This window comes from Callorhinus ursinus, unplaced genomic scaffold (assembly GCF_003265705.2).
Source record: "Callorhinus ursinus isolate GAN/ISIS: 27379988/994484 unplaced genomic scaffold, GSC_fseal_2.0 scaffold37, whole genome shotgun sequence".
In the NCBI taxonomy this organism is placed as follows: domain Eukaryota; kingdom Metazoa; phylum Chordata; class Mammalia; order Carnivora; family Otariidae; genus Callorhinus; species Callorhinus ursinus.
The window spans coordinates 15,294,036-15,308,024 of NW_027397099.1; the positions used below are offsets into that span (position 1 = coordinate 15,294,036).

At 51.3% G+C, this 13,989-nt stretch overlaps 1 protein-coding gene across 7 annotated transcripts in view; it reads right to left on the reverse strand.

Moving 5' to 3' along the window:
• Positions 1–13,989, reverse strand: part of NLRC5 (NLR family CARD domain containing 5) — an 85,458-nt gene that overhangs the window by 48,694 nt on the left and 22,775 nt on the right. For 6 of the 7 annotated variants that reach the window (XM_073880249.1, XM_073880251.1, XM_025889147.2 and 3 more), the window contains exons 2-6: positions 11,217–11,334; positions 7,893–8,225; positions 6,980–7,039; positions 2,841–2,909; positions 270–1,944 (exon numbers count right to left, since the gene is read on the reverse strand). In XM_073880249.1, the coding sequence (XP_073736350.1) occupies positions 270–1,944; positions 2,841–2,909; positions 6,980–7,039; positions 7,893–8,187 (2,099 nt within the window). In that variant the 5' untranslated portion in view covers positions 8,188–8,225; positions 11,217–11,334. The remainder of the gene's footprint in view (positions 1–269; positions 1,945–2,840; positions 2,910–6,979; positions 7,040–7,892; positions 8,226–11,216; positions 11,335–13,989) is intronic. The other variant, XM_073880247.1, reaches the window with a different exon arrangement.

The following is a 13,989-nucleotide window of genomic DNA, read 5'->3' on the forward strand; positions in this document are numbered from 1 at the left end:
CTCCAGCCCACGGCTGAGAGGGAGAGAGACTGAAAGCCCAGAAACCACGAGAACAATGTCCAGTTGAGAGCCAACTGGGCCCTAAGGTCTTGGGAGGAAGGGAGCTTTCGCACCGGCTCTCAGGCTGAGGCACACACAGTTCAGACTCCCTGTTCTGATGTTCGAGATTCACACCCAGGCTCCTGCGGGAAGGGTCTGACCGACTCCACCCTCCCGAAGCCCAGTTCCCTCCCAGGTCCTCCCCAGTCCTCCCCTGACCCTGCTCTCACCTGAGATTCTCTACTTGCTTACAGCCTGCCAGGGCCTCAGGGCAGTGGGGCTCCAGGGGGCAGCCCTCAAAATCCAGGTGAATAGGGGCATTCCTGTGCCCCAAGATGTTGGTCAGGGCAGCCAGGTCGGCAAATGTCAGTGGGAAATTGTGGAAAGACAGGTGACAGGGGAGACTTTGGGCCACAAGGCTGGCCAGCTCGGGCTCCTGGGTCTCCCCCACGCAGTGACAGAGTGCTACAACCTTCGGCCCCGTGAGCCTGCGGGTGGCCAACTTCCTCAAGGCCTGCATCACCGTAGCCTGCTTGGCACCCACCCACGTCCCATCCCGCCGGGCCACATGGCTGAGGAAGGGCCGGCAGGCGTACGACGCCAGCCCTGCCAGGAAGGAGGGGAGGTGGTCTAGGAGCCCCGGCCGAGCTTTGGTCCGTAGCACCCAGCGAGAATTGAGGGCGACGTGGCCGGCAAGTGCATTTTTGTCCACCTTGGGGCTGGCCATCAGGTACAAGGCAGCAAAAAACTCCTGTAGGCTGAGGTGGGTGAAGGCATAGCCTGTACCCTGGTGCCCGGGGCCCGTGCAGACGCAGAAGGAGGTCAACAAGCCGAGGGCAGCCCCGAAGGCCATCGTGGACGGACGGATGTCTCCTACAGAAAAGATAACCTTGCCGGTCTCCAGGCCCCTCAGGGCCACCTCACTGAGGTCCAGCAGGGACTCGGGAGGCGGGTACCCTCGGGGGCCGAGGATGGACACCATCTGCACATAGTTCTGAGTCACGGTGGGCAGGAGGGACGCAGACTGGCCTGGAGAGCTGCATGGGAGCAGATGGTGGAGGCAAAGGCAGGTGACCTGGCAGAGCGCAGGCACCGCGCACATGCTCTGGAGATGTCTGTTTTTCCGCAGCTCTGCCAGGGCCGCCTCCTGCCGCAGCTGGTCCGTGAAGAAGCGGACCATGTACTCCTCCACCCGCGGCCTGTCAAAACCCCACATGTGGACCGTGGCTGCCTCTGTGGGCAGGCAGTTGGGCAGCTTCCCTGGACGGGAGGTGGCCAGTACCCAGCAGCCAGGCAGCAGGGTCCCCCGGCAGAGGCCAGAGAAGAGGGCAAGGGCCGGACTTGGGTCCTCAGGACCTTCCTTCTCCCTGCTGGAATGGGGGTGGAGGGCCTGGTCCAGCCCATCAAAGATCAGCAGGACTCCGTCAGCGTTCTCCTCCAGGTACTGGAAGACCGAGTCAGGGCCCGCCTCAGGGCTCAGGTACAGGTCAAAAAGGAGCTGGGGCAGCGTCAGGAGATGTGTGATCAGGTTGAGCTGGCGGAACTCGAAAAGGAACAGGGCCTGGAAGCGGTCCAGCTGACCGTCGGCCCACCTCTGGCAGAGCCGGTGGGCCAGGGTGGTTTTGCCCATGCCCGCCTTGCCCAGGAGCACCGTCACCCTCGGGCCCTTGTTGGCCCTGGTGTTGAAGAGGTCCTGGATGCTCACATCAGTGCCATCTTCTGCCTTGGGGTCCCCCAGGGTGGCCCCCTCCTGGGTGTTGAAGGGTGCCGTGGTCCGGCTCCACTGCAGGATTGGGGGGATGTAGGCCTGGTGGAAGGCAAGGGGTTGCCCTGGCCCCGGGATCCGGCTGCCATAGCGCTCCTGGGCAGAAGTCTTCAGCAGCTGCAGGTACCTCCTGGCCAGCTCTGCAGGGCGCAGGGAGAGGCATGAGGGCAGGAAGCCTCCCACCCCTAGATCCCCTCACCCCAGTACTGGTCGTTGGGAGCCTGTAGCCTCAGCTGTGTGTGCAAGGGGGTAGGGACTGGCAAGAACACACAATTCCTAGGAGGAACTGGTTCCACAGAAGCACTGGTTCTGGGGGCCATTTAAATGGAGAAGCCTGGCTGGGGGAGTGTAGATCATGGCTCTGTTTGTTTTGCAACAATATAGATAGTGTAAAGTTGTCTCAGTGAGCCGGGGGGGGGGGGGGGGGGGGGGTCCTTTGCAAGATCTTAGAACAACCTCTTAACTGTGTATCTGAGTAGCCTGTTCCCCTCCCAATATTTCAGTTTTGCGACGCCCAGGGGTGAGTGCTAACGACCTGTAGGCCTAGGCATTGGCCAATCAGAACTGGAGCTGGGCCCTTACTATGCCGGGCATTGACTTTCTAATTGCTGGATCCCTGGGAGAGCTTGGGTGGCCCAGGGAAAGAACCAGGGCCGCTGTCAGGGGATGCTGGAGACAGGTGGTTGAGAACAGGATTCTTTTGGACAACTGGTGGAGAATGAGAAAAATTCTGTCTTCTCTACTCCCTCCTGCCTGGCTGGTCCTCAGCAGCTCCCATGCCTTGTGGTGGTGGTGGGGGTGGGGGTCTCCCTGGTATTCTGCCCATCTCTAAACTGGCCAGTGAGGGCCCAGGTCTGAGGTCCTACTGGTCACCTCTCCTCTGCCCACCCAGGACCTCCAATCCATCTCTGTTGGAAGGAAGACAAGAGTCGCTGGGCTCCTGGAGGCTTATCAGCAGGGCACGGAGTCCAGGATCTGTGTCCTGGCCCCAAGACAGGGTCCTTATGTCTGGGTCCTTCCCAGCCTTGATACCCACCTAGCTGCTGCTTCTTGCACTGCTTCGGGTGGGGTGAGGACCCACAGCCCTGATAAGGCCGCTTGAGGCCTGGAAAGAATGAGAGAAGAGTAAAGGGTGAAGTTTGGGGGCCTGGGCTGAGGGGGCACTGAGCACCTTTGGGGAGCACATCAGGCAGTAGGCAGACAAATGTCGCTGCACCCAGGGACTGAGTGAAGGCAGGCAGCGGGCAGAGGCTCCATCAATACCAGCTCTGTTTGCAGAAGTGGGTCCCAGGCCTGGGTGAGAGGCCCAGAGGCTCTGGGCTGGGGGATCTCCTAGTCCAGGATGCAGGGAGCTGGGCCCACAGCCAGCAGCCTCAGAAACACTCAGCCCGGAGCACTGAATGGCTTGGGATAGACCCAGGTCTGTCGAAGCTACGGGTGGTTAGAAAAGTGGATTTTCCAACGGGCGTGGCTGGGCCGGTGGCCTCCCTCTGGGGTCAGTGTGTTTTATCACCCTTATGTCCCACCTCCCACACTTCCTCACTTCCTTAATTGGTTTCTCGAATTCTTGTCTGGTTGTAGATCGTCAAGAGTCACTTTAATGCCTTTCTGAAGAGGTTGGGAAAGGAAGACAGGAAGAAGGAAAACAAGAAGGAATGGGAGAGAGAAAGGAGGGGAGGAGGAAATGCAAGAGGACTGAGGGAAGAACGTGAAGAAGTAAGGCAGGATACCCCCACAGCCAGGCATCGGGGACAGGTCAGAGCAGCCCCTGAGCAGGCCCCTCGCCCTGCCAGGTGTGAGGTTTCTCAGTGCTGGATTGCAGGGAGACTGGGGGATCCCAGAGAGGGACTGGAACCAGTTTGAGGGTATTTTAACGTTCTGTCAAGTCCTCTATCAATAGGGGACCCACTGGCTAAATATCATTCAGGTCTGGTCACAGCCATGTGATAATTATGCCACCTCAATGACACGGGCCAGAAGGGACAGAACTAAACGGTTTTGATCTGCTGGGGAGCTGGGATTATGGGGTGGATGTTTTCTGTTAAAGCCTGTTGATGTTACTGCCATGGACAGCTGTAAGTAAAAAGCCCATACTTCTATAGAAATAAAGGTTCTTAGTGCACAGCCATCATCAGACACAATGGTGAAAGACAGAAAGCTTTCCCTTTAAGATCAGGAACAAGGCTGGGGCGCCTGGGTGGCTCAGTTGGTTAAGCGACTGCCTTCGGCTCAGGTCATGATCCCAAGGTCCTGGGATTGAGCCCGCATCAGGCTCCCTGCCGACAGGGGGCCTGCTTCTCCCTCTCCCTCTGCCGCTCCCACTGCTTGTGGTCTCCTGCTCTCTCTCTGCCAAATAAGTAAATAAAATCTTAAAAAAAAAAAAAAAAGATCAGGAACAAGGCAAGGATGACTGCTTTCACCACCTCTATCCAACATAGTGGTAGAAAGTCCGAGCCAGAGCAATTGGGCAAGAAAAAGAAATAAAACACATCTAAATTGGAAAGGAAGAAGTAAAACCTGTTTGCAGAAGATAGGGTCTTATACGTAGAAAACCTTAAAAACTCCATGAAAAGGTTCTTCGGAACTGATAAATGAATTCAGCAAAGTAGCAGAATACAAAGTCAACACACAAAAATGAGCTGCATTTCTACACACAATGAACAACCTAAAAGGGAAATTACGAAACCAATTCCATTTACGAAAGCACTGAAAGAATAAAATGCTTAAACATTAACCAAGAAGGTGGAAAACAGCTTCTTGAAATGAAAACTACAAAACATTGTTGAGAGAAATTAAAGAAGGTGTAAATAAATGGAAATGCATCCCAGGCACATGGCCTGGAAGACTTTAGATTGCTAAGATGGCAATCTTACCCCAAACAATCTACAGATTCAACACAATTCCCATCAAATCCCAGTGACCTTTTCTGCAGATATAAGAAAACCGATCCTAAAATTCGTGAGGCTGACGAAATTCTAAAAAAACTCCTGAAAAAAGAACAAAGTTGGAGGACTCGCACTTCCTGATTTCAGAGCTTACTACAAAGCTACAGTAATCAAAACAGTGTGGCACTGGCATAAAGACAGATATAGAGAGCCCAGAAAGAAAACTTCACATATACGGTCAAATAATTTTTAACAAGAGTGCCAAGTCATTTAATGGGGAACGGACAATCTTTTCAAAAAATGGTGCTGGGAAAACTGGACGCCCACACACAAAAGAATGAAGAAGGACCCTTACCTAACATCACATACAAAAATTAACTCAAAATGGATCAAGGACCTAGATATAAGACCGCTAGCAATAAAACTCTTAGAAGAAAACATAGGGCAAAAGCTTCACGACACTGGATTTGATAATGATTTCTTGGCTATGGCACCAAGGCACAGGGAATACAAGAAAAAGCAGACAAAACGGCTTCATGAAAGTGAAAAACATTTTGTGCATCGAAAGACCCTATCCATGGAATAAAAAGAGAACCCACAGAATGAGACATGTGCAAAACATAGATCTGAAAAGGGATTAATATCCAGAATATACAGAGAACCCCTAAAAGCAACAACAGCAAAACAAACAAGGGGGTTAAAAAAAATGGACAAAGCACTTGAAGAGACATATCTCCAAAGAAGGCATAAGAATGGGCAATAAGCACATGAAAGGTGCTCAGCACCACCAATCATTAGGGAAATGCAAATCAAAACTACAATGAGATCAATACCACCTCACACCCATCACAAGAGCTACTATTAAAAAAAAACAAAACAAAACAGAAAACAACAAGTGTTGGTGAGGATGTGGAGAAATCACAACGCTTGTGCGCTGTTGGTGGGAATGCAAAATGGTGCTGCGGATGTGAAAACAGTATGGAAGTGCCTCAAAAAATTAAAAACAGAATTACCACATGACCTAGGATTCTAAAGATATACTCAGAAAGAACTGAAAGCAGGATTTTGAAGAAATATTTGTTCACCCATGTTCACAGCAGCATTATTCACAATAGCTAAATTATGGAAGCAATCCAAGAGTTTATCAATGGATGGATGGATAAGCCAAGGGTGGCGTACACAGACAATGGAACATCTGTCAGCCTCACAAAGGAAGGAAATCCTGACACCTGCTACAACATGGAGAGACCTTAGGGACATGAGGCTGAGTGAAATGAGCCCGTCACAAAATGATTCCACTTATAAAAGCTACTGAGAGTAGTCAAATCATAAAGACAGAAAGTAAAATGGTGGTTCCCAGGGGCTAGGGGAGAGGAGACTGGGGAGGTATTGTTCAATGGGGACAGAGTTTCAGTTTTCCAAGATGAAAAGGGTTCTGGAGACGGATGGTGGTGATGGTCACACAACAAGAGTGAATTTAATACCACTGAACTGTGCACTTAAAATGGTTAAGAGAGGGGCGCCTGGGTGGCTCAGTCAGTTGGGCAGCTGCCTTCGGCTCAGGTCATGATCTCAGGGTCCTGGGATCAAGCCCCACGTCAGGCTCCCTGCTCAGCAGGGAGTTTGCTTCTCCCTCTCCCTCTGCCCCTCTCCACCGCTTGGGTTCACTCTCTCTTTCAAATAAATAGATAAATAACAGCTTTAAAAAAACGGTTATGTGTATTTTTGCCACAATAAAAAAAAAAAAGAAAAAGAAATAAAGGTTCAGAGACTAGAGCGTGGCCCATGAATCATGAGGTGGTCACCATCTGATCGCTGACCTCTGTGCTCTATCCGAAAATCAGTCAGAGGTTGCCAGGGTGTGGACAGCAGTCCGTGGATCAGTATCAGGCCCCAGGGCATGTGAATGATGAGGGGCCTGAGTCTGTGGGTTTGGAGGACGAGGCCTGAGGCTTGGGGACAGGGTGAGAACACGCTTCCCCTAGTGAAAGCCGACGGGATTGCGGCACTGCCCAAGGGCTGTCAACTTTCCACTCACACAGAAAGCTCCAGCTTAGACCTGGGGAACAGGTATCAGGACAGACCAAAGCCTTCAGGGGCGCAGAAGGGGAGGAGGTGGGGCTAGGAGCCATGCAGGGGCGGGCAGGGGATATGTACAGATGTGCTGGGGGATAAGGAGGCTGGTTTAAGGGAAATGTCCATACCCAGCCACCATCAGCCTCCTCTGGGCCCGAGGGAGAGATTTAGCACGCTCACCACCCCCCTCTTACTCCGCACACCCAGGCCTCACCATGCTGGAGCTGAGAGGCAGGTTGGCTTTCTTCACCAGCCTCCAGCTGGCTGGGGAACCCTGAAAGAGAGAGGGGAATGTAAGAGGCTATGGGGATGTGGTGGGAGGCTCCGGGCCCAGCTCTGGCCCCGTGTCTGGCTCAGGGCTCATCCATCAGGGCGGGTCCCCATCAGGAGAGACGTAAGGTTGACACTCAGCCATCTGTGGAGCGCCCAACTGGGGAAAGCAGTTGTGAGCAGAAATGTGTGCATATATGCAGGTCTGTACATGGACAGGTATGTGTGTGCATGTCTGCATGTGCACTTCAGGCGTGTGTGTACATGTATTTGTGCACACGCGTGTGTGATTACACACACGCGTGTGCACTGTGAACCCCATGCATTCCCTACACTCTGCCTTGTGCTAGAGCTCTTGAGTGGGTTCTCACTTCCTCTCCAAGAACACTGTTGCCCCTCAGCGTTCTGTTTCCCCATGATGCTGCGTAAGTAGAAGGTGCCAGGAAACATGCACGGAACTGAACACAGTTCAAAGCACCTGCCCATCAGCAGGGGTCGGAGGGCTCTGCCCGCGGCTCTCCTGACCACGCTGCAAAAAGAAACCTCTAAAAGCATGACGGGGCTACTTGCAATTTCTTGGCTGGAAGGAGTCACTGGTCCTTTCTCTCCTTGTATCCAGCCTTTCTGGGCAACTAGGGTGAGGCCAGGTGGAAAGAAGGGGTCTTCCAGGTCCCTAGCTGATTTGGGGAAACTCGGGAATTTACTCTGGAAAGTACTCCGAAACACAGAATTTGGTTCCTGGCTTGACCATGTCATCTTTGTGTGACTCAGGTGGGTCCTAACCTTCCCTGGGCCTCCCTGGTTCCCCATGACAGGGGGCCAGCCGGCTGCTCTGTGCCTCCCCCGCCTGCCCTTACCGTCTCTGTGGCCCCAGGTGCTCAGCAGCGGCACCTCCAGGTCCAGCGGTACGTCCAGCTCCATGCACACGCAATGGATGAAAGCCTGCCAAGTGGCCCAGCCATGAGCGTGCAGTCTTCTGAGTTGTAGGATGACCCCCTGTGTGGCATCCTGGGCCTTGTCCCCGGAGCTCAGCTCCATCTTGGGGAGGAAGAACTTCACCTTGGCATTCAGCCATTCTGGGTCTTTACTGAGCAGCCTCACGAGCCAGCTCCACAGGTGCTCGGTGCCCAGCTGGAGGCTAACGAGGTCCATGAGGAGCTGGCCTTGCAGGGACCGGGTGGGCAGGTGAGCTGGGGAGCAGAGAAGTTGGGAGACAGGTGAGCCAGGAGGCAGGTGAGTTGGAGGACAGGTGAGCTGGGGGGTAGGTGAGCAGGGGGACAAGTCAGCTGGTAGGAAGGCAAAGGGGGTAGTCAAGAACCACCTCCTACATCTGGGGGGCAGTAGATAAGCAGACAAGTGGTTTCTTTGTGGAGTCTCCCTGCCTGTGCCCAGGGATCGGTCCCAGAGAACAGTCCGCTTCTTCTGTACTCCTTACCTCCCTGCTTATTTGTGCCTGTGTCCTGGCTCTGAAAGGGTCCAGTTCATCCCCTGTGGCTGGTCCCCTGAGGATGCTTTATTTTTTCTCATTTCCATGGACCTATTTGTGCTGCTCTCTATCTGAGCTAAGCTCATGGCAGAGACAACTAGTTGTCCCCACACCCCTAATCTGTTCTCCGCTTCTTCCTTAGTATTGGAATTCCTGAATATTTCCTGGTCATCTGGAATAAGCTCTATTTCCCAGCCTCCCTTGCAGTTAGAATAGGCCATCTTACTAAGTTTTGGCCAATGGGATAAAGGTAGAAGTGTTGTATATCCTTCTTTGCTTCCTCCTGTTGGTTGGGATGTCAAAGTGGTGGCTGCACCTTGGGCAGCCATGCTGGATCATGAGGTGGAAGCCAGTGCAGAAGAAGGCAGTGGGTAAGGCTTTCCACCTGCCCTGAACTTCTCTGACATGACAAGGAAATACATTTCTATTCAAAGCACTGTTGCTTAGGGCTTTTTGCTACTTACAGTGAAATTAAATGCTAGCTAATACAAACTATCTCTCTCTCTCAGCAAATTTTCCCCTTCTAAACTGGCACTCTCAAACCACCTGCTGGTAGGAATACCAATATAAGGCAAGGGGCACTTACATAGCAAAGCTTAAAAAATTTTTTAAAAATTGATTAGGCAATTCTTTTTCTAGCACTCTAGCCTTAGGAAATAATTATGGGTGTACATAAATATTTTAATTACAAAGCTGCTTCACTGCAAGTTTATGTATAATAGGTAAAAATTGGAAGCAACCTAAATGTCTAAAAATTGGGGATTTGTTAACTAACTGGTGGTCCATCACCAACTGGTGGTGGGATATGCTGTAACATTCCCAAATCTACTTTCTGGTATTATTTCCTTAAGAATAGTAGTAAACACTTAGAAAGCACAGACTATGGGCGAGGCACTGTTCTAAGAGCTTTATGTGTCTCATATAATCCTCATGACTGCAGAGACCCCACTTCCAACTCTGAAAAGAGTGGGAGGCTCACCCAGGAGGAGCAGTCTTAACAACTCTCAGAGGCTGGGGTGCAGGACTGTATGTCCTGAGGTTCAGACTGCAGCTGCTTCCCTTGACTCCCAGCAAAGGCATGTGTCCCCAGCTCCCTCTGGCCATACCTTGGCAACTGTACTGAAAGCAATAGGTCCTCGCTCAGCTGCAGAGCTTTAGAATTCATGAGACATGCTCACATCCATGGGGTAGGCAGGGATCACCATCCCCACTGAACAGATGCGAAGACTAAGGCCAAGGCTATACCCAAGCCAGGCTCAGAACTGAGATTCCTTGCCTGTCAGGTCAGCAAATATCTGAGGCCTTGGAGCCCTAGATGGCAGTGACTTGTGGTATCAGAGTAGACCCTTGGAATTCAGCAGACCGGGACTAAGTCCCTGGACTTGGTGTTATCTTGGTCAGAGGGTGTGGTTATGGCCTAGGGCACAGCTTCTTTTCTGGGCTATGGTGTTCAAAGTCCATCATGCCCATAAAGAAATCAGCCAGGACAGCAAGGTGTCAGGTGGAAGTGAGGACTGTCTAGGTGGTATAATTCTGCGTTAGTCCTTCGCCCTCAAATGTGTCCACCCGGCCAGTCTGACACAATGCCTTTGTTTCTGCCATTTATGCTCGGTCCCCTTGGGGTAAGGCATTACACTCTTTAAGGATAGCCATCCGTGGGAGAAAAAGCACATTACCTTATTATTGGCCATCGAGGCTTCTACGGAAAATGAGCCTTGGAGACAGAAGATAATAGTAGAAAGATCCTCAGCCCCAGAGTTAGGAGACTAGCATTCCTGACCCAGCTTTGTACCCGATTCTCTGTGGTAGGCATTAGGGCTGTCCACGGGTATTCTCTCTCTCCTCTTTCTGGACCCATGGTCAGATGGCACTCTCCTGCCCCCTTGAAGTCAGGCATGGCCACAAAACTTGCTTTGGTCAATGAAATACGCTAAAGAATGACTTGTGTCACGTCTGTGCAGAAGTTTTAAAAGCCAATGTGCACTTCACAGTATTCTTTCTTTTCCTCTACCACAGGGACCAGCACTATTCCAGATCTTGGCTGCTCCTTAAGCCTGGGGCCAGCAAGAAGATAATGTGGACTAGAGATCCTGGTTGGTTGACAAGAGTCAAGAAGTAGGGGCGCCTGGGTGGCTCAGTTGGTTAAGCGACTGCCTTCGGCTCAGGTCATGATCCTGGAGTCCCGGGATCGAGTCCCGCATCGGGCTCCCTGCTCAGCAGGGAGTCTGCTTCTCCCTCTGACCCTCTTCCCTCTCGTGCTCTCTATCTCTCATTCTCTCTCTCTCAAACAAATAAATAAAATCTTAAAAAAAAAAAAGAGTCAAGAAGTAGGAGCAGAAACAAGCTTTTGTTGTCCTAAGCTACCAGGACATTGGTGGTTCTTGTGAAACCATAAACTAGCCTATCCTAGCTGATACACTTACAGTCTGGCCTTGAGCAAGTCTGTTCTCTAGCTGGGCTTCAGTCACACCATCTATAAAATGGGTAGACTGGATTCTGTCTCAAGGCTCTCCCTGATTTTCTGTGTCTGATGACCTTCACTCTCAAGCTGAATGGTGGCTAAGGGGCGGTTTGTTGTACGAGGGGCAGCCCAATGAGGTACATCTGACAGGGAGCGGTCCTGGTAGGGAGCAGGAGGGGAGTGAGGGAGGGGATGGGAGGGAAAGAAAGGAGGTAAAGGGTAGAGGTCACCTACTTGGCCTCCTGGTTCATCATAGATGTTCTAGGGTGTCTGCAGAGAGGGTCTCATGAGTACCTGAGCCAAGTCCTGTGCTCTGAGCTGGATTTGCAGGTTGTTTCCATAGGGTAGGTTCCTAAAGAGAGGACACAGGGCACTCTCCTCAATGGTCCAAATCCCAAGAAGAATGCTGTGGGGAAGGCACCAGCCCGTACCCTCCTCTGGAGAGACACTGGAGGCATTCAACCTAGAAGAGGCCTCTTGTACTCACAGATCTTATTCCCCAATCACATCTCCTTTAGTCCCCGGACAGTACACAGCCCAACCCTGTCTGGTGTCACCTCCTGCCACACGTGGCCCAGAGGGAGCCCCTATTTCTCCTCCAACTCAGACATTCGCCTTCCAGTGACTTGTGGTATCAGAGTAGACCCTTGGAATCCAGCAGACTTTCGGCAGCTAATTCGTTTGGATGAAAACGGAATAATCCTCACCACCGATGCCACCTTCCTCTCCCAGTAAAACTCCCCAAAGGGTAAGATTTGCCATCTTCTTTTTTACTACATTTGAAGAATTTTTGAGGCAGTTGAGAATAAACATTCTTCTTCATTTTTTTTTAAAGATTGTATTTATTTATTTGAGAGAGAGACAGCGTGAGAGAGCGAACATGAGCGGGGGGGGGAAGGGCAGAGGGAGAGGGAGAAGTAGGTTCCCCGCTGAGCAGGGAGCCCACGTGGGACTCGATCTCATGACCCCAAGATCATGTCCTGAGCGAAGGCAGATGTTCAACCGACTGAGCCACCCAGGCGCCCCAAGAATAAACATTCTTCTTCATGAGAAAACCCAGAGGCATTGATCATTGCCTCACCAAGAACACAGTGAAATGACACCCTGGTGCACATGCCTAAGAGAGATGCCGTCTAACAATACAGAATGGTCAAGAAGAAGGTGGCTGGAAAGTACGGGGAAGGAAGGAAGGAAGGAAGGCAGGCAAAAGATCAGGTGTGCACAGACTGCGTATCTATGAAGGGAGGGATGGAACCGTGAAGTTCCAGAGCTTGAGATAAATCCACGTAAACATGGAGCCTTCTAAACACAACAGAGGTTAACCATTGTCATTAGAAAGAAGAAAAGACAGGGGCTGGGTGGCTCAGTCGTAAAGCGTCTGCCTTTGGCTCAGGTCATGATCCCGGGGGTCCTGGGATCGAGCCCCGCATCGGGCTCCCTGCTCCGCGGGAAGCCTGCTTCTCCCTCTCCCACTCCCCCTGCTTGTGTTCCCTCTCTCGCTGTCATTCCCTCTGTCAAAAAATAAATAAAATCTTAAAAAAAAAAAAACAGAAAGAAGAAAAGACAGGTTTGTGCCCCCGCCCCCCCGCATTTATATGTTGAAGCCTACATTCCCAGTGTGACTGTATTTTTTTTTTTAAGATTTTATTTATCTATTTGACAGAGAGAGAGAGAGAGAGAGAGCATAAGTAGGCAGGCAGGCAGGCAGAGGCAGAGGGAGAAGCAGGCTCCCCGCTGAGCAGGGAGCCCGATGTGGGGCTCGATCCCAGGACCCTGGGATCATGACCTGAGCCGAAGGCAGACGCTTAACCGACTGAGCCACCCAGGCGCCCCCCAGTGTGACTGTATTTGGAGGTGGGGCCTTTTGTCCCTGGGTCAAGAGGAGGGAGCCCTTGTGAGGGTTCAGGGAGCTTACAAGATAAAGGCAGGGGAGAGCCTGCTTCCTCTCTGGCCCCTGCCTCGCCAGGCACAAGGAGAGGGTGGGGCCATCTACAAAGGAAGACAGCCCTCACCAGACACCGCATCTGCTGGTGCACTGAGCTTGGGACTTCCCAGCCTCCAGAACCGCGAGGAGCAAATGTGTGTTGTGTAAGCCACTCAGCCTAGAGTATTCTGTTACAGCAGCCTGAGATGACTAAGACGAACCAGCCTGTGACCACAGAAAGTAGAAGAAAAAAACCCCTCTGAATTAATATGTAGATTTAAGGCAGTGCCACTTAAACTATAGCAGGATACTTGGGACGACATGATCCAATGATAATAACAGTCATTTAGACAGAAAAGGGTAGATATGACAAGTATTTATATGCCTCAAATACTTCATAACAAACAGTTTAAGTTAGAATGAGATAAAAACGGGGGCGCCTGGGTGGCTCAGTCGTTAAGCATCTGCCTTCGGCTCAGGTCATGGTCCCAGGGTCCTGGGATCGGGTTCCCTGCTCGGCGGGAAGCCTGCTTCTCCCTCTCCCTCTCCCCCTGCTTCTGTTCCCTCTCTCGCTATGTCTCTGTCAAATAAATAAAATCTTTAAAAACAAAGAATGAGATAAAAACGAGACAGTGAAGACAATTATAGCAAGGACTATTTGTGGGGGAGAGGCAAGCAGTAATGGAGAGGCTTCCAAATATCATACAGCATCTTATTAAAGCACCTATCATTAAAACTTTATGGAATGGTACTAAAAATAGAAAAAAATGGCCAAAGGAACGGAATCAGAGTAGCTTCACACACACTTAAAACACACCCATTAATCAATGGCATTAAGGGAAGACATATGGAAAAATACATAGTATTAACACACATGGTAATACAAGTGTTCTAAATTTAAGGAATTATTTTTTTTTTATTTTAGATTTATCTGACAGAAAGAGAGAGAGCGATTGAGGGAACACAAGCAGGGGGAGCAGGAGAGGGAGAAGCAGGCTTCCCGAGGAGCAGGGAGCCCGATGTGGGGCTCGATCCAAGGACCCTGGGATCATGACCTGAGCCAAAGGCAGAAGCTTAACGACT